General features: G+C 43.4%; 1 protein-coding gene across 1 annotated transcript; it reads left to right on the top strand.

Moving 5' to 3' along the window:
• Positions 1-11,772: 11,772 nt before the first annotated feature.
• nocta (nocturnin a) lies at positions 11,773-26,261 on the top strand. The gene is made up of 3 exons (XM_084150271.1): positions 11,773-12,440; positions 23,938-24,255; positions 24,961-26,261. Exons 1-3 carry the CDS (start codon positions 12,227-12,229, stop codon positions 25,854-25,856), a joined length of 1,428 nt encoding a protein of 475 aa, XP_084006397.1. The 5' UTR covers positions 11,773-12,226; the 3' UTR covers positions 25,857-26,261.
• The last annotated feature ends 969 nt before the right edge of the window (positions 26,262-27,230 follow it).

The following is a 27,230-nucleotide window of genomic DNA, read 5'->3' as shown; positions in this document are numbered from 1 at the left end:
TTATGTGATGGAACTTGCCATTGAATGCCTTTGAATGCCTTTCCAACCAACTCAGAAATCAATATTTATTCAGCTCCTCAACATTTTTAGTTGACTGTACCTGTTGTGTTTGCACAACAGTATTAGCAGATTTCTGTCAGATAAATGACTTCAATTCCTTGGATTTTCAATCACAGTATCAAATACAATATATTGTAAACAACACCTAACATATACTATTAACTGATGACCTTCTCCTTCTCTTCTCTATTCAATGGACCCTATCACATAAAACGAATCACACAGACTCATATCTCTTTTTCCAGTCTCCAGTCTGTGCTCTGTTTCAGTCTGGGAGAGGAGGAGTGTGGGCACAGCCAGGGAGAGAGAATCAACACAGACGTATGAGTCATGATGATAATCCTCTCTGTGTTTCTAAAAGGATGCACTGGCGTATCGGACGCCCCTGCAGCCCCCGAGTTGAGTTGTATAGTTGCAATATCAACAGTCCCTTATCTCTTTAAATTGTATGCAGCGCAATGGACATATAATGCACAATGTATCAGGAAAGACTGTCTGGGTTGGCAATACTCAGTAGGCCTATAGAAAACAGTCGGGCCAGCAACCTGGACCTACAGGCTGTGGTGAAAACATTTGCTCACAAAAATGCAAGGCGGCGCAGTCGCATACTCTAGCTACTATGGGCCTCTACGTCGAAAAAAAGAGAGACAAGCACAAACACAGAGAGACGTAAGAGAAAGAAATAGAAAAGGAGACATAGAGAGAGAAGCAGCAAGGAGCTCTTCAGGAGACCAGGGGAGTATCTCAAGTTGGATTTAATTTAATTTGATTAAATGTAATTTACCTTGATCGCATCCCATTTGTGTAGGCTATTAGCCAGACAAAGCCCGCTGAGCCCAACAATAAATAGTGGCTGAATTTATCCTCAAGCTGACTGCTTTTTTCTTCATTGTTAGGCTATTTGATGTGTCATTTTTTATAAAAAGCAGCTAAATACTATATATAGCTATAGATAGTACACTGCATAATGAAACAATCCATAATAAGCTAATGTTTTGAGGGTGGACTGACTGTATTATTTGGCATTAACCCATAAGAGTCTAAGCCCTGTCTAAGCCGGGGGAGGGGGGGTTACTACTAAGCTATATGGAATTGTTTTAAGAAGTTCATACCAAGGATCATTTAGCTATTTGATTTTGAATTGTAAGACCCCTTGAAGTATCCAAAAAATATGTAAACAAATTATTTGATGGAAAATTACCTTTGACCTTAGTGCTACGGTATTAGCCTATACAGACACATTGAATAACACATTTACTACATGGAACAACAGATAGTCCCCCAAAAAAATCGGAAGGAAGTTTGTTCTGAAGTGTCTGGCCGATATCTGAGAGATATAAGAAAGATCAGGAAACATTTGTTATTTTTTTGGACATGTATTTAACCCTTTGTTTTTGGCACTGAACAGTCTCCATTAAAAAAAAGTTATACTTCCATTAATATTTTTGACTGGTACCAGGGACCTTCAGACGAGTCTTGTGAGGCCTGTGTGTGTCATAGAGCAAAACAATCCACATGTACAGTACCAGTCAAAAGTTTGGACACACCTACTCATTTAAGGGTTTTTCTTAATTTTTACTATTTTCTACATTATAAACTATGAAATAACACATATGGAATCATGTAGTAACGAAAAAAGTGTTAAACAAACCAAAATATTTTATATTTGAGATTCTTCAAAGTAACCACCCTTTGCCTTGATGACAGCTTTGCACACTCTTGGCATTCTCTCAACCAGCTTCATGAGGTTGTCAACTGGAACGCATTTCAATTAACAGGTGTGCCTTGTTAAAAGTTAATTTGTGGAATTTATTTCATTCTTAATGCGTTTGAGCCAATCAGTTGTGTTGTGACAAGGTAGGGGTGGTATACAGAAGATAGCCCTATTTGGTAAAAGACCAAGTCCACATTATGGCAAGAACAGCTCAAATAAGCAAATAGAAACGACAGTGCATCATTACTTTAAGAAATGAAGGTCAGTCAATCAGGACCACAGAGTGAAGGAAAAGTAGCCAACAAGTGCTCAGCATATGTGGGAACTCCTTCAAGACTGTTGGAAAAGCATTTCTCATGAAGCTGGTTGAGAGAATTCCAAGAGTGTACAAAGCTGTCATCAAGGCAAAGGGTGGCTACTTTGAAGAATCTAAAATCTAAAATATTTTGATTTGTTTAACACGTTTTTGGTTACTACATGATTCCATATGTGTTATTTCATAGTTTGATGTCTTCACTATTATTCTACAATGTAGAAAATAGTAAAAATAAAGAAAAACCATTGAATGAGTAGGTGTGTCCAAACTTTTGACTGGTACTGTATGTGTTCGTGAGAGTCTCACCTTTACGCAGAGGGGTCATATTAGTGTGTAGCCCAAACAGATCGGACGCTACAGACAGAAGTTGGCAGATCGGCTGTACCGACTTCAGAGGAGTCCCAAGACACTTGTGGGGTTCGTAGAGCAAAATGGAGAACACCATTGTGTTCGTGAGAGTCTCATCTTTCCATAGAGAGGTAATAGTTTGTAGGCTAACCGTTCGGACGCTACAAACGATTTTGTGTGAAGACCGATTTTCGGGATGTCTCATGGTCTGACAAACACCGCTCTAGCTCTGTCATCTTTCACCATAGATCCGGAAGTGTTACATAGGCAGATGTTGTAGATTGAGACACATCCAATGGCTTAAACTGACATATTTTTGTATTATGCTAATTAGGTTTCCACGGGGGTACGGACATCGACCTTAGGGGGTTTTATTAGACTGGTTTTACGCACAACAACTTTCTATCCAAGCTGGGAGAGAGCGGAAGGTCGGCTCATATCATGTAGGTTCAGGTAGCCTATACAGGACAGTTGTATATGATACAAAATCTATTGGTAGCTGATTAATACGCTGTTGCTTCAACAATACATTTTACAATCTGCAATGTTTGAATTTTCAACTTGAATTACTGAACCATTAATGACATTATTGCCGCCAGCCAGCAGTCTAAATGGCAGCCTGGTGACACCATGTATAGCTTCGTGAAATGTTAGGCTTAACATGAGAAAATTATGATCAAATAGTTCTACCAATAAATATTTATCCATTAGCTAAAGCAAAGCTATAGGCTACATGCCCTGGCACCACAGAAAGCCTATCATCGATTCGATAGGCAGCCGCATAGACAGGAAGCAATTTCATCACCATGGACAGCAATCGGTAGTCTATACTTTGTGAGTGGCTGTCTGGCTGACGCATTCTATTTTTTATTTTATATTAGGGGGGAGCGGAACTCCGACCTTGCGGGCGTCCAGAGAAGAATGTGTGTGTGTGACGTTGGTGACCTTTGTACCTGAGAAATGGCAGGGTTCTCTAAAAGTTAGTTCAAGGGTCAATTACTGCTGAATAGGAACCATCCACAAAATTGTCTCATTAAATGTTTTTGTTTCACAACGAGAACCAATATGTTCCCAAAAACACCCTCCCACACCACACACACACACACACACACACACACAGCATGAGCTCATCTCTCTTTCTCTCTCTCTTTCTCACACACACACACACAAAAACACACACACATGCAAACACACCCACACACAGTCTGCTTGGTTTTCAATCAGCATGTCTCTGAGAATCGCTGAAGGTTGTTTTTCACATCACTCACTTCCCCTTTCTCTCATTCTCTCTCTTCTTTTTTGATTTGCCCTCTCTCCCCTCCCAATTAGATTGTGAGCCAGTCGAGGCAATCTGCTCTCTCTCGTAAATAAGCACTCATTAGGGGGCCTTAATGAACTGATCAAGTTAAATGAGTTGGAAACTCAGAGGGAGAAACAGCACACACCTGAAACGGAGAGGAGTGTGATTGTCTGTGTGTGTGTGTGTGTGTGTGTGTGTGTGTGTGTGCGCGCGCGTGCACAGGACACTGACCAATATAAAAGCACGCCATCTGATTATAAAAGTCAAGGCCCACGTTTCAAAACAACGTATTCTTGACTAATTCAAATTCAAATATTTGAACTTCCATTTGCAGAGCGCCTCGATCTATCTCAACACGGTCTGCTGAGAGAGAGGGGTGGAGAGGATGAGAGACAGAGGATGGGACGGGGAGAGAGAGAAGGAGAGAGACAAAGAGCAAGAGGGTGTGAGAGAGAGGGAGAGAGGGATGGGGATGAGGAGAGAGGGGGAAGAGGAAAGGGGAGAGAGTGAGAGAGAGAGAGAGAGAGAGAGAGAGAGAGAGAGAGAGAGAGAGAGAGAGAGAGAGAGAGAGAGAGAGAGAGAGAGAGAGAGAGAGAGAGAGAGAGAGAGGGGGGGGGGGGGTTGAGGAAAAGAGAGGAATGGGAGAGGCAGAATCACTCACACTCAAACCTTTGGATTCACACTTATAGAATCTTCTGTGGCACAACTACATTTCAATGTTTCACATAAAAGGAAAGCAGCCCTAACAGTCACAGCATGAAGGTGTTGGAGTAAAACACTGGAACTTCAGTCAAGGGCAGTTGGCTGGCTTGTCAAGGTCATAGAGAGAAGAGGAGACTTCAAATAAATGGAAATCTGTTACTGTGTCAGCTATTCATATTTGTGAGGGAGCTTTGTTATACTACTGGTTGTACTGAAAACATTCAATGGCCTCTGTTATCAAAAGGATTTCTCCCTTATGTTTGACCAACAGTTATCACCAATAGACTGGGAAAGGCCACAGCCTCTTCAGAGTCCCTGTTCTAAAAAGCCATCTCTACTTATTGTAGTGGCATACATGTGCCAGACATAACTTCCACATCTCTGAGTGATGCTTTCAAATGAGAATCATCTTTTTGTTTTCCTGCAAACATGAAGAACTGAAATAAAACTTTTCTCCTATTTCCCGAATCGCTAACAGCAATTCCTATGCTAGTATCCATCTTTTTTTCCTTGTTTGATAAACAGCTACTTATCTAGAGGCAAGAGGAGAAAAGAGAGAGAGAAGGATCAAAGAGAATGACACACCTAGTCACACATGCATAGACAAACACAGAGAGAGAGAGAGAGAGAGAGAGAGAGAGAGAGAGAGAGAGAGAGAGAGAGAGAGAGAGAGAGAGAGAGAGAGAGAGAGAGAGAGAGAGAGAGAGAGAGACTCACACAGCACTTCTGAAACAAGAGCAAATCTGAAGGTTCATATTCCATTAAGTCTTATTACAAAGTTCTGGCATCTGTTCTGCAACCCGCTACAATCTGTAAGCCATTACCACCCTCTAAAAATAACCAACTTAACACATGCCAGAGCAGAGCCAGCCAGGGACATTTTAATAAACTTCATGTAACTGAGGTAACAATCAAATTTAATGGGCCAGCAACACAACTCAAGTAGTTGCCTCACAACACAGTTTGCATAAAGGGATGACAATGAAACCCAATAACAGAAGAATACATTATTTATTTTACATATTTAATTCATAACACTGAATGTGTTTATATGCTATTTCCTTTCCCTGAACGGAGAGAGAGGATACAGAGAGAGGCAGGGAGGAGAGAGAGAGGATACAGAGAGAGGCAGGGAGGAGAGAGAGAGATGATACAGAGAGAGGCAGGGAGGAGAGAGAGAGGATACAGAAAGAGGCAGGGAGGAGGAGAGAGAGAGGATACAGAGAGAGGCGGGGAGGAGAGAGAGAGGATACAGAGAGGCAGGGAGGAGAGAGAGAGATGATACAGAGAGAGGCAGGGAGGAGAGAGAGAGGATACAGAGAGAGGCGGGGAGGAGAAAGAGAGAGATGATACAGAGAGAGGCAGGGAGGAGGAGAGGAAGGGAGAGAGGGAGGGTACTCTAGAAAGAAAGGCTGGAGGATAAAAGTGAGTTGGAGATGATTGCAAGACAAGAAGTGGTTAGTTTACAGTAATATATAAGCAGCCTGGAGCAATGGCGTATCTGCTACTCTTCCTCTAAACCTAGAAGATTATCTATTCATGTTCTTCTTGGGGAACAAAATTCAGTTATAATGTTAATTGATAAATAGCCTACTCAAGCTGCAGGTAAAACAGAGTGTGTGTATGCATGCATCAGAGGAGGCTGGTGGGAGGAGCTATAGGAGGACGGGCTCATTGTAATGGCTGGAATGGAATAAATAGAACGGTGTCAAACATTTGGAAACCACATGTTTAACTCTGTTCCATTAATTCCATTCCAGCCATTACAATGAGCCCATCCTCCTATAGCTCCTCCCACCAGCCTCCTCTGGCATGCATGTGTAATGTGTGTGTGCATATGCGTAAGTGCATGCATTATGTGTGAGTACCAGTACATGTGTATTCAGTCCTTTCTCATTAGCCCATGTAATGGAGGCTGTTGTATGAAAAGCGTACTCTACTGGTTAACTTTCAACGACCCTGAATACAAAACAGAGGACAGCCAGAGCCCACAGGACACTGACTCATAGTACCGTACTAATCACAGACAAGGAGATAGATGAGGGAGAGAAGGAGGAAATATGGGCTGGGATCCTGGTCTGCGATAAGAGAGATGTTTGTATTCTGTATATGTAGGTTTGGTTGTGTGTGTGTGTGTGTGTGTGTGTGTGTGTGTGCGTGCGTGCGTGAAATTGTTTGAGTGTCAATGCCTCAGAAAGCATAAAACTAAATCATTTTCAAAGATTTGCTGTTTCCATTTAGTTTCATCAAATATTCTCCCTGCGTGCTGGAGAATTGTGAACTGCCATGGTGCAATGGTCTAAGCAGCACGCTCTGGTTCTGAGCATCATGACCGCTGAGGAAGGCATATATCGACGTCCTCAGAACCTTCTCAAATGTCAGAAATCTGCGTGTGACCAGGCTGTTCATTCACCTTTCACACCAATACACGCACATACATATACTCTGACATATTCATTCTCCCCTTTGAATACACTAATTGAGCTGTCTCTCACACCTTTTCACCACTCACCTCCACTGCACGTACACGCACACACACACACACACAACAAACACACATGTATTGAAACATACACTCTTCAAAGCTAATCTCCTCCAGCATAGATTTTTTCCAATTTTTTCCTCCTGTCCTCTCAGCATCAGAGGAGGAGAACAGGGACCATGTTCAGAGGGAGAGAGAAAGAGGGGGGGGGGAGAAAGAGAGAGATAGAAGGAGAAAGAGAGAGGGAAGGAGAGGTGCAGGATGAAGGGTTGATGGGTTGGGTCGTGTTAGCACCTGCACACACTCAGTGAAAAATCGATCAATCACAGAGAGGGGAGGAAGAGGAAAATAGGAATGAGAGGAAAAGAGAGAGGAGGTGGAAACACACACAAAGATCAAAGTTATCCCCTGTGGATTCTGCCTGAGCTTTCAGAGCGCTCGACCCTTTTGATTTAGATGTCAAGCGGAAAGACGTCAAACTCATCAAAAAACTGTTGGTTGTGAGTGTCTGTACGAGGAGCTGAGTCTGTCCTGGAAGGAGCCTCTGTAGCCTCCAGCCTTCAGCTACAACACAACATGTCATCTTCCTTTCAGACGCCTCTGCGTTAAGAACTTCTCCTCCACCAGAGAAGAACGGCAGGAAAAGAGAAATGTCCAAATGTAGAGAGAGAGGCAAAGAGAGGCGATAGCAGGAGCCGAGAGTGCATCTGTGTTGTGTTCCAAAAAGCTTTCTTGAATTCAGAAAGTGTCCCCCTGCGACCTTGGCAGCCCACTCTTGTCTCGTCAGGCCACACCACAGCTCAACAGGAGATGGGAGTAGGCACCCATGGCTGCTTTCTGTTTTTGAATATTTTCTTCTCTTTTCTGCTCCCTCAGGCAACATCCTCACTCAGCCAACACCTCCGCTACACAGGGAGAATTAATCAATGCAGGCAATGTCTAACAGCGGAGAGAAAAATAATCGATAGTCTCACAGTACAATCCTGTGTCTGTCTGTATGTATGCCCTAGCTATCTGTGTGTCTGTTAGGAGAGCTGCTTCAGGGCATCACTTTTATTACTGTTTATATGTTCAGATTGAATTGAGTTTATTCCATATCTATGCCACTGTGTGTGCTCCAACATGATGAACAGATGACTCACAGTGTCTGATCTCTCTCTGGATATCAGACGTCTTCAGAACGATGAGTTAGTAATACAGGGAATTATAGAAAGTTCAACAGGTCAGAGAGAGAGAGAGAGAAAGAGTGAGAGAGAGAGAGAGAGAGAGAGAGAGAGAGAGAGAGAGAGAGAGAGAGAGAGAGAGAGGAGAGAGAGAGAGAGAGAGAGAGAGAGAGAGAGAGAGAGAGAGAGAGAGATACAGAGAGAGATACAGAGAGAGATACAGAGAGAGAGAGAGAGAGAGAGAGAGAGAGAGAGAGAGAGAGAGACAAATGACCATTGTGCCACAGACACAGCTTCAGTCCTGGAACTACATATCAGATGTGTGTTCATGTACGTGTCAATTCAACACTACACGTATCAAGACTTTAGGCCTACTATGTAATTTGACATAGAGCATACCATATGGTATATTTATGTAGAAAACACCAATTTCTGGTGTGGCACTTGATAATGGAATAGTGTTTTCTGTTTTTCTGAGCACTTGTCAGAACGGCAGTCAAATGTGGGGTTGGAGCGCCACCCAGTGCTGAGTACAGATATAACCTGTATAATCTCTCAAAACTGCACATAATCTGCAGCACACACACACCACGCTCAATCATCTGTAATAGATCAAATATCAAAATTGACACCTAAATTATCCAGTCTAGCAGTTTTAAATGTGATTCGTGATAGCTGTTCTCCGTGCAAATATAACCACCACTGAACACCAGCCAATCTACTTATATAGAGACGATAAGCTCTTGATTCAGTGGTTAGACGCTCAGTTCCTCTTTTTCATACAATTAGGCTAATGTTAGTAGCCTACATCAGTCAACCAAATCTCTAATAGTAATGTCAGATCACATTCAATGTGTATCAGTCTAAATGGGGAGTCCACTAAAACTCTACTTAAATGACTGAGGGCCCTGTTATGGTTAATGCACCAGAAGGTTAGTGTCAGACAGGGGGGCAAGTCAATGGCCATTGGCCATAACCTGCATATGCGCGCACACACACAATAAGCCATTTTTGCTTTATCAGCATGTCCAAGGCAATGGCTTGGAAAATCATGAGGAAATGCTCTTATGTTAAGTAGGCTAGTACGGGTCATTCATAAACCACTCACTAGAAGCCAAGGTCAAAAACTCTCACTCTGTTCACCATACTGACACTGCCTAACATTTGATGTTAGTTGTTGTCATTTATCAAGCTGAATCTTTCTCTTGTTGAATCGTGTGTTAGGTAGCTACTCTATGCTTGTGTGTCTGGTTCTGTACCTATGTGCACAAACTCTTCATGAAGATAAATGAGCTCCTTGAGTCTCTCTCTCCCACCCCTCCTCGACAGTCTTATTTTTCCTCATGTTTCCCAAGATCTAAAAGCTCTTTTGGGACAGATGAAGAGAAATGAATGCATGTTTCTCATGTCAGACCGACGAGTAATAATTAGCGCAGAGTGGCTGAACCATAATCTCTCTTTTCAAAGGAAACACATTCATCAAACACCTAACACACATTTTACGGGTAGCAGGTTTCTCTGCTGGAGCCAGTGCTGTGGAGCATGCTCGTTAGGGTAAGGATCTGCTGTATGCCCTCTAAGTCCTCCTGTTCTCCTGCTCAGCACAGCAGCAATCCCTCCCAGACAGGCTTCAAAAAGACACTAATTACAGAAAGCTCTGCTCAGGTTCTGTAAGCTGTTAGCATGCTGAGGGGAGCGGAACTCTGCCTGCTCATCCTGTGATGAGGGAAGGGAAGGTGAGACCAAGGTATAAATCTCACTTACAAGTTGTTCTCGTTTTAGCTAGTTCCCTCCCTAAATCAGTGGGAAAGAATGGAAGAGAGTTTCCATGAGAAAGAGAGGAGGTAGAAGTGAAAGAGAGGAGACCCACTGAGCGAAAACTGGTTGAATCAAAGTTGTTTCCACGTCATTTCAACAACAAACTTAAATGTGATGACATTGAATCAACGTGGAATACTGATTGGATTTGCAAAAGTCATCAACCTAAGGGAATTTCGTATTTCTTTCACCCAACTCTTAACCTAAATCCAATGACGGTGATATTTTTTGTTGAATTCACGTTAGTTAATAACTCAACCAGATGTAAATGAAAACTAGACGTTAAAATGATGTCTGTGCCCAGTGGGGAGGTGACGAGAAGGCAGCCATATGAGGGGCTTGGTCAAACCGTGGGTAAACATACATTACAGATAGTCTGTCTTGGTTACGCAGGTTGGGGCTAAGGTTCACTCATGTTCCATTGAGAGAAATGTGTGTGTGTGTGTGTGTGTGTGTCTGTGTGTCTGTGCATGCACGTGCGTACGTCTTGGTTCTCCTCTTTTACCCATTACATTTCCTAATTCATCATTTAATAGGCCTGAGTGAGAGAGATACTTTCGCTGGGGAGATTTCACTCTCTCTTTTTTCATCTCTGTCTCTTTCTGCCAAGCGGCTGTACTTACAGAGCCATTGTCCCCCTCAATGAAACCAGATTAAAATGTAATCAGTTTTACCACCTGCAGCCTTGTGTTGAGAACGGAAAGAGAGAGCCGCTCACCTGTCAGCATTACACACACACACACACACACACACACAATATAACGCTCATCCATCTCCTATGTGCCAACGTGTAGCACTTTTTCTCTACTTTAGCTCCTGTTCTCTACAGCAAAGCGTACATGTTCAGGCAACAAGAAACCTGTTATCTCCTATTTGTTCTTGTTTGGTCTATTCTGCTGTTCATAACAATGTTACGTAAATGTAGATATTTCAAGGCAGGATTGCTGCACTACAAAACCCCTGTCTGGGTGGTGTGTAAGTAAAAGATCCCCCTGATCAATGATTAAGTGGAGTAAACTTTGCCTACTGAAGACCCATGACCCGCCTGGTAAATTATGTAACAACATTACATAATAAGTTATTTCCACTTAACCATCATCCAATAGTTGTTAGGGCAGCAAATAGCAAGCCCCCAAATTGACACAAGAAAATGCAGGGGACCCCACTTGGAAAAAGGATATTCCTTGGTTAACGCTGTGTGTTCATATTTACTCAATTGTAGGTCCCACGGGCTGCCTCAACACATAATAATTACATGAAAGCACATTGTAATAGTCTAAGAGGTCCTTAGTTGACACTAAAAGGTTGTATTCTCTACCCATTTGAAGAGAAAAAGGTTCTTCATTTGTTTGATAAGATTACAGATTTTCTCAAGTGGGCAACATTTCAATTTCAGGGGACCCCACATGGGGTACCGACCACAAGTTTGGTAACCAATGTCATAGATTATCTGGCATGCCCAATTTTAATGGGTATGTTATTGATAGGAAATATCTGAATGCAAAAGCCCTAAGTATGCCTTGTAAAACGGTTATTTTGTTCACTAGGCCTACCTTATTTGATATTGTTTATTTCACTAATAATAAACTATAAATAATTTATTTCACTGTGTAGGCTATGTTCTGGGTCAAGCTGTTTTTAGAAAGCTATTAGCCTAGTCCAAACGTCCAGTTGCTGACATAACAGGATATTGCATAAGCATGTGGGAGTGGGAGGAGAGATGGCGTTTTGTTTGGAGAGATTTGCGTCATTGTGCTGTTTTTCCAACACGCGCACTGACCTCTGATTAGCTCAGAGGTGAGACCACACCCTCTCCCTACCCTTAAACCCGCCCTCTTCCTGTTTGTGGCAGCATGAAAACTCTACTGTACAGATCAAGTCATTGGCAGATTGAATCAGGGGGGTTCTTTGGGAAAGTTGCTTTAAATCTCTCAATATAATACGTAATGTGGTTTGATTAAGGGTATATTTAGATGAATAATTACTACAGATATATTTGTATTGACAAAATATTTTCCAACCTCTGTATTTAGGGTTTTGAAATTACCCTTCTTCGTTATTCCCCCTCGAAACTATAGTTGAAAGAGCCTGTCAGAAATATGATGAAACATTTGCCGGTTACTTTGTTACTGGTATAAACGTGAGAGAAAGCCGCAGTAACCAAAATTTTGTGTTCGTAGAATTATATCGCTATTTGTATGCAAATGGTTGGAATTTGACAGGACTATCGAGTGTTGGGACTGAAATGAGGCTATTACGGTAGGCTTCTCACGGCTCTCTCATTCATTTGGCCACACTAGTTGTGGCAGAACCGGCGCGAGGCATGAATCCGGCTCGTCGGTGTTCGTTCCTTCACCGAGACTTGGCAGCGTTTTGTCTCTCCTCCCTGGGGCCGGCAGCTAAGAAACAGCCACCTCCGAAGAAATTATCCCTCCCGGCTCCACGGTACTGTCACACCGGAGGAGAAGACGGCAGACGCGGCAAGCCACAGGTGAAATCACGCGGCTCATCGCCCGCGTCAGCGAGCTCTATACCAGGTAGGCTTTGTCAGTGTCCAGGGGGCATCTTCTTAGACCATGTCTGTTTAAAAAAAAAAAAAAGCTAAATTACATAATAAACTTTGTTGGGTTCTGTTTAAATAACATTATAAACCATATAGCCTATGGTTTGGGGGGGTTATTTCTCTTGTTTGGCCAGAATTATTATTCAAACCGATTAGGCCTATGTGAAGTCTCGTATGTGCTTCTACATCCTCAATCAGACATTCAAAACGTGGCATATATGTAAGAGAGGCTGAATCATTACCAAATAATGTGTGACTGACTCACCGTGTGTGTGTGTGTGTGAGAGAGAGAGAGAGAGAGAGAAAGCACTCCCTTGTTTGTTGTTTGATTGTTTTTAGTTTGTTTGCCACATGTCCCTTCCATAAACATGATAGTTCAATACTTAATTTTTGGCACTTTTTATTTTATTTAGTGTAGTCTTAATCATTTTGACTAAAATATAATTAAGTCCAGTGGCGATTTTAGCATGTAAATCTTGGTGGGGCAAAAAAACTAAACAAAGTGGGATGCATGCCAGCAAAGCCATTACAAAACACAACACAACATTAAACATACACTCAATTAGTATTTGGTAGCATTGCCTTTAAATTGTTTAACTTGGGTCAAACATTTTGGGTAGCCTTCCACAAGCTTCCCACAATAAGTTGGGTGAATTTTGGCCCATTCCTCCTGACAGAGCTGGTGTAACTGAGTCAGGTTTGTAGGCCTCCTTGCTCGCACACGCTTTTTCAGTTCTGCCAACACATTTTCTATAGGATTGAGGTCAGGGCTTTGTGATGGCCACTCCAATACCTTGACTATGTTGTCCTTAAGCCATTTTTCCACAACTTTGGAAGTTAGCTTGGGGTCATTGTCCATTTGGAAGACCCATTTGTGACCAAGCTTTAACTTCCTGACTGATGTCTTGAGATGTTGCTTCAATATATCCACATAATGTTCCTTCCTCATGATGCCATCTATTTTGTGAAGTGCACGAATCCCTCCTGCAGCAAAGCACCCCCACAGCATGATGCTGCCACCCCCGTGCTTCACGGTTGGGATGGTGTTCTTCGGCTTGCAAGCTTCCTCCTTTTTCCTCCAAACATAACAATGGTCATTATGGCCAAACAGTTCTATTTTTGTTTCATCAGACCAGATTACATTTCTCCAAAAAGTACGATCTTTGTCCCCATGTGCAGTTGCAAACCATAGTCTGCCTTTTTTATGGCGGTTTTGGAGCAGTGGCTTCTGCCTTGCTGAGCGGCCTTTCAGGTTATGTCGCTATAGGACACGTTTTACTATGGATATAGATACTTTTGTACCTGTTTCCTCCAGCATCTTCACAAGGTCCTTTGCTCTTGTTCTGGGATTGAGTTGCACTTTTCGCACCAAAGTACGTTCATCTCTAGGAGACAGAACGTGTCTCCTTCCTGAGTGGTATGACGGCTGCGTGGTCCCATGGTGTTTATACTTGCATACTATTGTTTGTACAGATGAACGTGGTACCTTCAGGCGTTTGGAAATTGCTCCCAAGGATGAACCAGAATTGTGGAGGTTTAAAGGCACAGTCAACTTAGTGTATGTAAACTTCTGACCCACTGGAATAAGTGAAATAATCTGTCCGTAAACAATTGTTGGAAAAATTACTTGTGTCATGCACAAAGTAGATGTCCTAACCGACTTGCCAAAACTATAGTTTGTTAACAAGAAATTTGTGGAGTGGTTGAAAAACAAGTTTTAATGACTCCAACCTAAGTGTATGTAAACTTCTGACTTCAACTGTATCTCCCTGGCATATTACATAATTTATGTAATTCTTGGACTCACCTTGTTGTGCTGTGCTCACTTGAACGGGAAGGTGGCGTGGCGGTCCTTCGTGGGCAAATTTTGTCATCAAAGTCTGGCATTCTCTGGATTTATGGTGCTTTCAAGACAACTAGGAACTCAGAAAAAAACAAGGTTGAATCATGTTGACATCATTGATCTTTAGGTCGTAGCTCTATTCCGGATTTACAATTCCGAGTTGGATGACCATTCAAAATGTATTTTCCCAGTCGGAGCTGGGAAAATTGTCTTGAACTCACTGAAGTCAAGTTTTTGCAGTTCCGAGTTAAATTGTTTTGAGCGTGGCACAAATCATACTTCATTGACAGCATGGCCAATGTTGAATGTTTATCATTTTAAACTTGGAAGAAGGACCACACAGCCACTCCACTGAATAGCAGGCTAGTGATTGTTTTGCAATGCTTCCAGTTAGCCACTGATTCCTTCCAAACCACTCATTGTTGAATTTGTGATTTCCAACTTGTTGTGTAATGTTTATGTCCAATGGCCGATGAGCACCGATACGTTTTATCTATAATTTCTCATATGACAAGGATTAAAAAGGATTTGCCAGTAGATTGTCGAATTGATTCATGATGATGACTGCTAGCTAAGATTTTGAAAGTATGATGTTGACATGATCAGTCCAATCAAAGCTACTGTATATATAACGTGATTTGAAGTCATTTTATCTGTGGCCAATGACCTTGAGCCTTCTTGGCTGGGCACTTCTAATGTAACTTTATGGCAGCACCCAAGGGGCTTGAATTTTCGAGCTCTACCCTTAGACTTGGCAGTGACGTACTGTCCCCACCCATGAGTGACAGAACACTGAGCTAATCACGGCGCAACTAGAGAACATTACCAACACCTACGCTCCGTATTTTCCGCAGGCTGCCCCACCGCGACCGAAACCACTGAGCTAGGCTGAAACACCTGCATTCTGGAGCTGCCTTACTCAATTGTTTGCAAACTGATATGTGACACGTATTAATACCAAAATAACATGCAAAACAGGCACTACAGTGAGGGGAAAAAAGTAATTGATCCCCTGCTGATTTTGTATGTTTGCCCACTGACAAAGACATGATCAGTCTATAATTTTAATGGTAGGTTTATTTGAACAGTGAGAGACAGAATAACAACAACAAAATCCAGAAAAAAACGCATGTCAAAAATGTTATAGATTGATTTGCATTTTAATGAGGGAAATAAGTATTTGACCCCTCTGCGAAACATGACTTAGTACTTGGTGGCAAAACCCTTGTTGGCAATCACAGAGGTCAGACGTTTCTTGTAGTTGGCCACCAGGTTTGCACACATCTCAGGAGGGACTTTGCAGATCTTCTCCAAGTCATTAAGGTTTCGAGGCTGACGTTAGGCAACTCGAACCTTCAGCTCCCTCCACAGATTTTCTATGGGATTAAGGTCTGGAGACTGGCTAGGCCACTCCAGGACCTTAATGTGTTTCTTCTTGAGCCACTCCTTTGTTGCCTTGGCCGTGTGTTTTGGGTCATTGTCATGCTGGAATACCCATCCACGACCCATTTTCAATGCCCTGGCTGAGGGAAGGAGGTTCTCACCCAAGATTTGACGGTACATGGCCATCGTCCCTTTGATGCGGTAAAGTTGTCCTGTTCCCTTAGCAGAAAAACACCCCCAAAGCATAATGTTTCCACCTCCATGTTTGACGGTGGGGATGGTGTTCTTGGGGTCATAGGCAGCATTCCTCCTCCTCCAAACACGGCGAGTTGAGTTGATGCCAAAGAGCTCGGTTTTGGTCTCATCTGACCACAACACTTTCATCCAGTTCTCCTCTGAATCATTCAGATGTTCATTGGCAAACTTCAGACGGGCCTGTATATGTGCTTTCTTGAGCAGGGGGACCTTGCGGGCGTTGCAGGATTTCAGTCCTTCACGGCGTAGTGTGTTACCAATTGTTTTCTTGGTGACTATGGTACCAGCTGCCTTGAGATCATTGACAAGATCCTCCCGTGTAGTTCTGGGCTGATTCCTCACTGTTCTCATGATCATTGCAACTCCACGAGGTGAGATCTTGCATGGAGCCCCAGGCCGAGGGAGATTGACAGTTATTTTGTGTTTCTTCCATTTGCGAATAATCGCACCAACTGTTGTCACCTTCTCACCAAGCTGCTTGGCGATGGTCTTGTAGCCCATTCCAGTCTTGTGTAGGTCTACAATCTTGTCCCTGACATCCTTGGAGAGCTCTTTGGTCTTGGCCATGGTGGAGAGTTTGGAATCTGATTGATTGATTGCTTCTGTGGCAGGTGTCTTTTGTACAGGTAACAAACTGAGATTAGGAGCACTCCCTTTAAGAGTGTGCTCCTAATCTCAGCTCGTTACCTGTATAAAAGACACCTGGGAGCCAGAAATCTTTCTGATTGAGAGGGGGTCAAATACTTATTTCCCTCATTAAAATGCAAATCAATTAATAACATTTTTGACATGCGTTCTTCTGGATTTTTTTGTTGTTATTCTGTCTCTCACTGTTCAAATAAACCTACCATTAAAATTATAGACTGATCATTTCTTTGTCAGTGGGCAGAGAGAGAGAGAGAAGTCGCGCCATTGTTATCAACGTTCCACAGACGCCACATTGATGTCCAAAAGTAGAACTGGGGCTAATGACCAGTGATTTATTCACATCTCCGAATCGAGTCCTGGTCTGAGTCAATGGGTCCACATTAACTCAAAATAAAGTTAGTGTAGTGGCAAGAGGAATTTAGTCAATACATTTTTGCTATCCCTTTTCCTTTCTTTCTGTGCCACCAAATGTTTGCATATAGGCTACTGGTAATGTTACCAGGGCCACGTTCAGTTGTAAAACATTCTCGAACGTTGCAGATAGAAATTCCATGAGTAGAGCCGAAGTTATTCCTTATTCAACATGTCAGAGAGGCATGTTTGTTCTATATAGCTTATATCTGAACGTTACAAAACATTGCGTCCTGCTGAACACGCCACAGGTTGTTAGCTATAGCTAGCTAATGAGGTAACATGGCTGAACAAGGTGTAACCTAGACATGGTTAACGGTCCGGTCCGCAAGTAGCCTAGTTTTAAAATGGCCCGGGATAAATGTAAAATGCGGCACGCCAATCCACGATAGACAGAAAAAACGTTGCGCTGGTATTATGGGTCATATCTTTTGAACAGTAAGGAATCAAGCCGTTTTCTCTGAGAAAAAGAACCTAGCTATGAAATGCAGTGGGGAAAGTGGGAGGGTTGAGCAAGACTACAAATTCAAAGACAGCCTACTTTTCTATACTCAAGAGAGAGAAAAACATAGCTAGACTTAACTCAATGCTACTATTGTTTTTAATTTCGTAAAGCAGCTTGTGTTTCTTAACCAGGCAAAGTGTAGCTTACTAGAAGGCTGGTGGTGACTGGTTAGCTAAAGGGAAGCAAGAGTCGCTTGGCGATGTGTATAATCCGAGCCGGAGCTGAGCCTGTCTGCCCACACTCATCGCATACTCCCCCACAGCTCACCAGCTGATGTAGGCTGTGTGTGCCGGGTGTGGCAAGTCCTTCCCACTGCTGAACAGAACTGTGCATCTATGCTGCTATCAATTGTGCTTATCTCTCTAAAAACTCTTGTCCAGTCCACTTAGTAGTCAGATTTAGTCACTGAGAATTTAATCTCGTTTTAGTCAACTGAAATGAAAAATAATTTTAGTTTAGTGATAGTTTTTTCTAGGTCTATTTAGTCCGTTATAGTCTCGTCAATTGCCACTGAAAAATAGGTGTTTGATGGATATTTTAGTCACTATTTTTGTTGACGAAATTAACACTGGTTCAAAAGCACCAAAGCCCTTGCAGAGCTCACACAATGATTGACCAGAACAGCATTACGCAACAACCGTGCCACTGAGAGGCTCCGGGTTGACCTCTTCGGCACCTCAAAGGGGGTCTCCTTTCCTGTGGTCTTTTGGCCTTTCTCCCTCACACTGTTTGTCCTGGACAGCTTGTTCACCCCAAAGGACTGGAGCAGTAAAAACAGTACGAAGGTATTCCATAGAAATTAAATGACATTTGTATGGGTAGGCTATTTCCTCCTAGCATACAGGTTTGATTTTCTATCACCTGTCTAGTGTGTTTCAAGATACCATTGAGCAATTAGGGTTATGGTGATTATCTTTATATAAGATTGAGACCCACCCCGATTGACAAATGCACCACTGCATAGTACCAAGGCTGACCTTATGAGTATGTGGGCTGTGTTTAATCTGTGTGTAATGCTCTACTTACAGTATGTTTAGTAAATGGGACTGAATAGAAAGATTAGGCTGACTCAACTTTCACCCCATGGTGTAGCCCAGGGTTCCCCAATAGGCGGCCCGAATTCTGATTTTTTTTATTTGGCCCCCAAGTTTTCTAAAGAAAAAATAAACAAATATTTATATTTTAAATGTTTTATATATTACAATTTTCGTTGTTGGACATTAAAAGGGTAGGTAACATAATCGTAACCACAGGTAACATATGGATTTGCATTAGTATACACATCAAACGTCCCAGTACAAAGTTACACCTCACTTTTCTATTTTTGGAGTTACATAAAACTGATCATGTCGGAAAATGTTTTTCCAGGGTGTGATGTAATATGGAGGACACGGCAAGCCAGCCTATTCCTAAAGAATGTTCGCTATTTGCGGTTATCTTAGCCAGCCAGCTAACTTGAGCTTTTTAGCCAACTAGCTATTAGCTTAGCCAGCCTAGCCAACCACCACAGTTGTGGTCGGCAAGCCAGGGCCCAACAACTGGAGACCAGATAGAACACAACTAAAACAGAACCGCAGATCAAAAGCAAAGAGAGAGCAGAGACTTACAGATTGTTGGCTGGGGCCCATCCGATGCTAAAAGGCTGAGTTAGCTACCAAAGCCAGGGGGAGGCGGGCGCTTCACCGGGCTGAGGGAGAGTCGGTGAGGGACATCCAATAGCTATATAGCGAGAGAACCCCAAAATAGATAGATTCCAGATGTCAGTCAGCTAGCGCACTAGCACTAAGCCAAGGTGGAAAAAGTTACAAAACAACCATAGCCTACTTCAAAGAGAACATGCTGAAAAGTTGACAAAACAAAATAGACAACAGACAAGGTACTACACAATTAGCGCAAGAAGGCACCAGAGCCTGCCATGCTAACGAGTTCCCACTAGATAACACAGCCACAAAGTATGTGACGAACTTGCGCTAGCTAACGAGTTAGCATATGAACGCGGTAGCACAGAGTAGATTCTCCATATGACGTTGAGAAATGGTGCATATTGTGCAAACTCTAGCTTCCAACCCTTTTAAAGACTGTAAAATCACCAGGAAATCAGCTCAGTGATTTTAATTTAGGAAATCTGTTCCCAATGTAAGCATCTTTTGGGCTTCTTGCAGTCAATTTGCAGTGCACAAATTATTTATGATGTTCCGACCCTCCGCTCAATAAAAAAAATTGTCCCACAGCTTAATCTAATTGGGGACCCTTGATGTAGCCTATAACCATTTACTGTAGTAAAAAAAAGGCTGGAGATGCATTATGCTTCCTATGCTATCTGCATTTTACCACTCAGCTAAATAGCTCCAACAAGACAGGAGAAAGGTCTGACTAAAAAATAAAAGGTGACCTCATTACAGTTATGCAACACTAATCTCATTACAACAGGCAGCGCACCTTTTCCTACCTGTGACCTCCTTTTCCTGCCTTGTTTAAATAGTTTTGCTGAGTCGTTACAGTCAGAGGTTGAAAGGTGAAGGCTAACTGAGGAGGAGATCAGAAGGGTTTAGTTATTTTAGGTTCTGTCATGTCTGTAAAATCAGGTAATGGTGAGAGAAGCCCTTGTACCTCTCAGCTAACAGTACACTGATATATTATTAATGTCTAGTGTGTGGCTGAGGGGGTTTCATCTAAATTCACCCACTAATGGTAAATCCTCAGAGGAATACATTATTTTATTGGTTTGATTCCACCAGTGCGTTAAACTTATCTAATGACGAGGGGGGTAGAAAGTATAAACCAAAAGAGCTTCATTTGGTTTCTCCCTTGGAGAGCTGCCTATTTTAATGAGATTAGTGGTGCATAACTGTTACGACTCAAGAGAAAGGTTTCCTTATTAAAGCTAGAATCCTTAGTTGCTACATCCATTTTGGACTTTGATTCTTGAAGAATATAACTTATAAATGCCTCATGAGCTTAGTTCTACTGTCCTGCCCCATCAGAGCCCAACATATAAGCTTGTTATACTCCAATGTTTGTAAACAAAGTAAATGTAAACAAACACTGTCTCGCCTCAACATGGTTAAAACTATAATTTTGATATCATGGATGGTCAGTTCTTGCATACATAGCTCTCACTTTGAATGTGAGTGCTTACATTTCTCCAGGTCCATCCCTCAGCTGTTTACCAAAACACAGGCGGGGTGACTTTGTTATTGTTTCAATTAAAGAGTCCAGCTTTAAGAATGCACACAATTATTTTTTTATTCTCTCGTATTTATTGTGTGTTTTCTTACCTACATTATTCGTTTTATTACTGCGTTGTTGGGAAAGAGCTTGCAAATAAGCATTTCACTGTACTGTTTTTTACACCTGCTGTGTCCTGTGCACGAGACAAACTTTGAAACAAACACACACAAGCACACACACACAGACACACACAGACTCAGGCGCGCACACACACACTCAAACACTCTGAAAATGAGGGGGCCAGGCTATTTTGGTGTTCCCCCTCACATCTCCCTCCCATCCATGGACAGGAGTACAAGGGGCATTGGGGGTCAGACACCTGCTTTCATTTTAGTCTACCTGGCTGCCTAATCTCTGCCATGCTCCCATCCTTCATTTGATAATTGCCTGGAGCAGTCATGTGATTCTTATTCAACGCTGATGTCACCAACATTCCTATGGAGAGATTCTGCTCTCCAGTTGAAATGTAGGCCCGTAGATGGGCCTGGCCTGCTGTGCTGTCACTGCAGTATTTTTATGGAGAACAACTGATTTTAGGTCTACAGTATAAATGAGTAGGCCTACATACCGATTATTGAAAGGGTTTCCTCCGTCTCCTTTCTTCTAGCTTTTGTCCTCTAGGGAGATGGTAAGTAAAGTAAGTATAGCCAACTGACTACACAGATACAATAATGTTCTTTCTCAGTTGAGTCAGAAACATCATGTCCACTCCACTGGTGTTCCCAGCTATTTTTAACCTTATGTTTGGGAAACACCAACACTCGGATGCCACATACCGTATGTACATTCTACATAGTGTACATGCAGTAGTTCACTACTCATGTGCTAAATGGGGCCCTGAAGCATTCCAGTGTGTTTTGTGCTCTATCAGCAGCAGACTGGGTCAGCTTATTGAATCACATCCCACTCAGTTGAGTCTCTCCTCTATCACACAGATTAACTAAGGACAAGCCACACTTCTCTCATTTAATTTGATCATTTGTGATGTGTGTGCCATATCTCTCTGTGCGTGGTTGTATGCCATGTGTGTGACCCTCACGGGACAGTTATAATAAGCCATTGTGGCAGCCAGATGAGCAGTGTGTGGATGAGGAGAGGAGAGTGGGACTGCCACTGGTCTATTCAGGAATGCTCGCAGAATCCCCGTCTCTCGAAAACTCTCTCACACACACACACACACACAGAGCAGTCCAGTCTCTTACACTCTCTCACACACACAGAGCAGTCCAGTCACATCCGCTTGCTCCGGAACATTCTTTCACGTCATTACATCAGTTTCAGAAGAGTCCAATCTCTCCCAGGAGAAAGAACCCCTGGAGAAAGAGGAGAGCGAAACAGAGAGGAGGGAGAGAGTGAAACACGAGAGAGTACTCTATTTAACACCATGGAGACAGCCTGGACACTGGGTAGAGCATGAGTCGAAAAGCAAGATTTTAAAAGGAGGGCACGTGTGATTCTTCTCCATCGACTCTACGTGAGTAACTGTGTGTGTGAGAGAGATTCTGTTTATCACTCAACTCAACCAGATAAACTGAGTGTTCGACTGAGATAATTGTCTGGACCATATTTAAGAGAGCTCTAAGAAATAGTCGTATGAAGATGTGAAGATATCATGTGTTCACATCTGAAAGGTGTCTGTAGGTTTAAAAAAAAAGATGTTTCAGATGAGGCGAATAAGTAATAACTCCAGAATGGAAACTGCAGCCCCACTAGAGGTCAGCAGATAGTAGCAAATAAATACTGAGCTCTTCCTCCGTCCTTTTCTCTCTCTCTGGAGAGTTTATAGTGTGTAAACATGATCCTGCACTAGAACACTGTGTCCTGGGGATTGAGTAACTCGCCAACGCTTGCCCCCTGCACTCCAAACCAGTGTGTGTGCGACTGTGTTACTGTCCACCTTCCACTCCTGTGTGTTTTTCAAGTGTCTGGATACATCTGTCTGTCAGCTCCAGCTGACATATGACTAGCCATGGTGATGGCCTCATATCCTTCCTTCCTTTCTTCCTTAGTTTCTCTCCCTTCCCTCGTCCTCTAGTCAGTCTCAGACATACTTACTGTGTCTAAGCATTCACACTGTCACCAGCTGGAATGTCACACTGTGAAACAAAAACAGAGGGATGGACAGAGACAGAGACTGAGAGGGGGAGAGAGACAGAGACTGAGAGGGGGAGAGAGACTGAGACTGAGAGGGGGAGAGAGACTGAGACTGAGAGGGGGAGAGAGACTGAGACTGAGAGGGGGAGAGAGACTGAGACTGAGAGGGGGAGAGAGACTGAGAGGGGGAGAGAGACTGAGAGGGGGAGAGAGACTGAGAGGGGGAGAGAGACTGAGAGGGGGAGAGAGACTGAGAGGGGGAGAGAGACTGAGACTGAGAGGGGGAGAGAGACTGAGACTGAGAGGGGGAGAGAGACTGAGTACGACAGAAACTGAAAGCAGCAGAGAACTGAAGTGGAAGGAGTTAGATTGTCCGAAAATCGACTGAGGGGAAAAAAAATCTGAAGAAACTGAAGTATAAGGAGGAGAAAGACAGTGAAGGAGTCATCAAAATAGCAAGAGGAATAGAGCTAGAGTAGAGTGCTGTTGTTCTCAGACAGACAGAGACAAAACTGGTGAGGATTTCACTAAACCACAGTGATGTAGTCTAAGGATGGAGATGATGGGTTTGACCACAGTTCTATCAAGCGTATTTATTTATTTATTTATTGATATGTCTCTCTTTAGATCCACTCTATCTATTCTTTTTCTAGCAACTCTCGCTCACAAAATGGCTTCCAAGGAATTTAGAGGATGAGTCAGAGCCTAACTCACGAGGGAGTAGCTGTCTGTCTGTCGTCCTATGAATGTGCTAGCCTTTTTAATCTGTGGGCATTGTGTTGGTAAACGGCGCAAAATAATGTATAGCTGTTGACTCATCAACCTAAGAGCATATTACATGCTACATATACAAGTGGTTACAGATTATCTATTTAGTCTGATTCAGACATGGTCTTTCATGTGAGAGCCTGAGAGACATCTGCCCCACAGACAGTCTCTGCTGACTGCTGGGTAACTTGACAGGAGTTTTGCACTCTTGTTTCATAATGTCTCATGAGCTGTGTGTGTGTGTGTGTGTTTGTATGTAGGCTTGATTATGCGCACACACTGTATGTGGACATTGTTATGTATTTCTGTAATATGTTGTCTCCGTGTCCTCAGTGTGTCCGATGGGCAGCAGTAGCAGCAGCAGGCTGTTTGGTACCCTGGCCCAGACCCTGAACAGTGCTCCCCTGGCCCAGAAGGACTACTGCCCAGACCCAGAGCACCAGGACTCAGACCAGGACCCGGAGGGCCTAGAGCAGACCGACCCAGACCAGCTGCTCAGGGAGTGCGAGGAGGCCCTCCAGAACCGGCCGGCCCGGCCACACAGGGACCTGGTCTACCCTGCAGACCCAAAACACCAGCACCAATACAGGAACCATGAGCAGCAGCACACACCGTCCATACGGGTCATGACGTGGAACATCCTAGCTCAAGGTGCATAGACCTCTGATAGATGATAGAGTACTATAGATTACAGAAGACCACCAGAGCAGCACATGTACTGTATGAACACCTTCCTAATATTGAGTTGTACCCCATTTTGCCCTCAGAACAGCCCCAATTCATCGGGGCATGGACTCTACAAGGTGTCGAAAGCGTTCCACAGGGATGCTGGCCCATGCTGACAAGTTGGCTGGGTGTCCTTTGGGTGGTGGACCATTATTGATACACACGGGAAACTGTTGAGCGTGAAAAACCCAGCAGCGTTAAAGTTCTTGATACAAACCGGTGCGCCTGGCACCTACCATACCCCGTTCAAAGGCACTTAAATCACCCTCTGAATGGCACACATACACAGTCCATGTCTCAATTGTCTCAAGGCTTAAAAATCCTTCTTTAACCTGTCTCTTCCCCTTCATCTGCACTGATTTGAAGTGGATTTAACAAGTGGCATCAATAAGGGATCATAGCTTTCACCTGGATTCACCTGGTCAGTCTGTCTTGGAAAGAGCAGGTGTTCTTAATGTTTTGTACACTCTGAATATCCAAGACACTGTTGCTCTCAAGACTTCAGACCATGATACTGATCAGTGCTCACAATGTCTTTCGATCAGGAATGGGGAGAAGTGTACAATGGTACACAGTAATGTCTACTGCTAATGTCTGGTAACTGTCCTCTCTCCTCTCCTCTCCTCTCAGCTCTAGGGGAGGGTAAGGATGGCTTTGTGCGATGTCCTCTGGAAGCTCTGAACTGGGCTGAGAGGAAGTACCTGATCCTGGAAGAGATCCTCACCTACCGCCCTGACATCCTGTGTCTCCAGGAAGTGGACCACTACTACGACACCTTCAAGCCCATCCTGGCCAGCCTGGGCTACCACAGCACCTTCCTGCCCAAGCCCTGGTCCCCCTGCCTGGACGTGGCCAGCAACAACGGCCCTGACGGCTGTGCTCTCTTCTACCGCCACGCCCGCTTCAGCCTTCTCCACACCTCCCACCTGCGCCTCTCTGCCATGATGCTGCCTACCAACCAGGTGGCCATCGTGCAGACGCTGCGTTGCCGGGCGACGGGCCAGAGGCTGTGCGTGGCCGTGACCCACCTGAAGGCGAGGAGCGGCTGGGAGAGGCTGAGGGGTGCCCAGGGGGCTGACCTACTGCAGAGCCTGAAGGCTATAACCTCACGGGCAGCTGGGTCAGACCCAGTCAGTAGGGGAGCTGGGGGAGGGAATGGGACAGAGGGGGTGCCTCTGATAGTGTGTGGGGACTTTAACGCTGAGCCCTCGGAGGACGTGTACAGGCGTTTTATCTCCTCCCCCCTGGGTCTGGACTCAGCCTATAAGCTGCTGAGTGCAGACGGGCAGACAGAGCCGGCCTACACTACCTGGAAGATCCGTCCCTCAGGGGAGAGCTGCAGTACCCTGGACTACATCTGGTACTCTCATGGTGCTTTCACTGTGGACACCCTGCTGGACATACCCACTGAGGAACAGATAGGACCTGACCGCCTGCCCTCATACCACTACCCCTCCGACCACCTCTCACTGCTCTGTGATGTCAGCTTCAGGGAGCCCAGGGATCAACCTCATAGGCTGATGTAGGCTGCCTATCACAGAGGCATCGGCCAATAGGGCTCCAGTTCAGGACAATGCAGGAAGAATCGACTTGATCAAACAATGTGTGGGAGTGTAATACTGGAGAACTGAATGCTTATTTTACTTGACCTGGTGGTGAAATTTGATTCTGCAGACTTGACACCAGAGAGTAGATATTTCTTTTTTATAAAAACCAGCACTTGCTGAAATTTACTTTTTTCCCCTTGAGGTAGTTTTCTGTCAAGTGAGATGTTATCCCTCATGATCGTTTTTCTTCATGTGAGGTGTTTAACTGGTTTTAAAGGAACTGGAGAATAGGATCATATCAATACTGTAACTGCTATAATTTTCAGTGCTGTGGCAGCAAGATTGCCAATGAGCATGTCAAAATAAAATACTTAGACATTCTGACATCTTGTTTTTGATTTTTCTTCATGTCAACTTTACTTATTTATTTTCGTGTTTTAATACTTTGTGTAGTTCTGTGTGTTCATATTTAGTGATTGGGGAAAAAATTGATAGTTACATATCACAAATAATTTTTGGACGATATTCCCACGGGGGGCCAGTATGCACTCACTAACTAAGTCGCTCTGGATAAGAGCGTCTGCTAAATGACTAAAATGTAAAATTATAGCGATACTTTGACTACAAGTATCAATTTGTAATAACAAAACATTTTTTGGGGAATTGATTATTAAGCAAGTGAAGTTTTTGTATGGGGGGCAATGTGTTGAATTTAGTCAAGATAAAAATAAATTGCTTATTTGATCTAATAGAAATTTCGCAATGCTTAGGTTGTTACAACTGTACTGATAAGTGTGATGCACGTGACATCCTGGCAACACTTTATATCTGAGATGAACATGTAATTTGAGACAGTCTATGCATATTCAGGAGGGTAGCGTAGCATCTCACTCTCCATTGATAACAGGCAGTTGACGTCAACAACCCTCATCAAATATTCAAATAACGAGATGTATCCACCAATCCAAAGAGAGGAATAGGCAGGTGTTTGACAGCCCGCTGTTCCGCTCTTTGGACAACGAATCCCATTGTTCGGGAGGAGACATAAGAATCTCGTCATTATATCCAGTATCTCTGCTATGGCTGACCCTGTAAAACAACACATTTCACTGCACCTATCTGGTGTATGTGACAGAATATAAAAAATAATAATAATTGGTGAACCAACATGTTTTCAGCAATTATTTCCATGACTGATTTAAAATTAGTTTTGTCATGGCTCTCGTCTCAGACATATAGTGAGCAATATGTTTGCAACATCAAATCGCAATACATATAGAATCGTGATAATCTCAATACATATCGTATCGGCACCTAAGGATCGTGATGGTATCGTGAGGTCCCTGGTAATTC

The sequence above is a fragment of the Coregonus lavaretus genome, assembly GCF_964263955.1.
Source record: "Coregonus lavaretus genome assembly, chromosome: 32".
Lineage (NCBI taxonomy): Eukaryota > Metazoa > Chordata > Actinopteri > Salmoniformes > Salmonidae > Coregonus > Coregonus lavaretus.
Note: the sequence above shows the minus strand (reverse complement) of the source record. Positions and strands in the feature narration are given on the sequence as shown.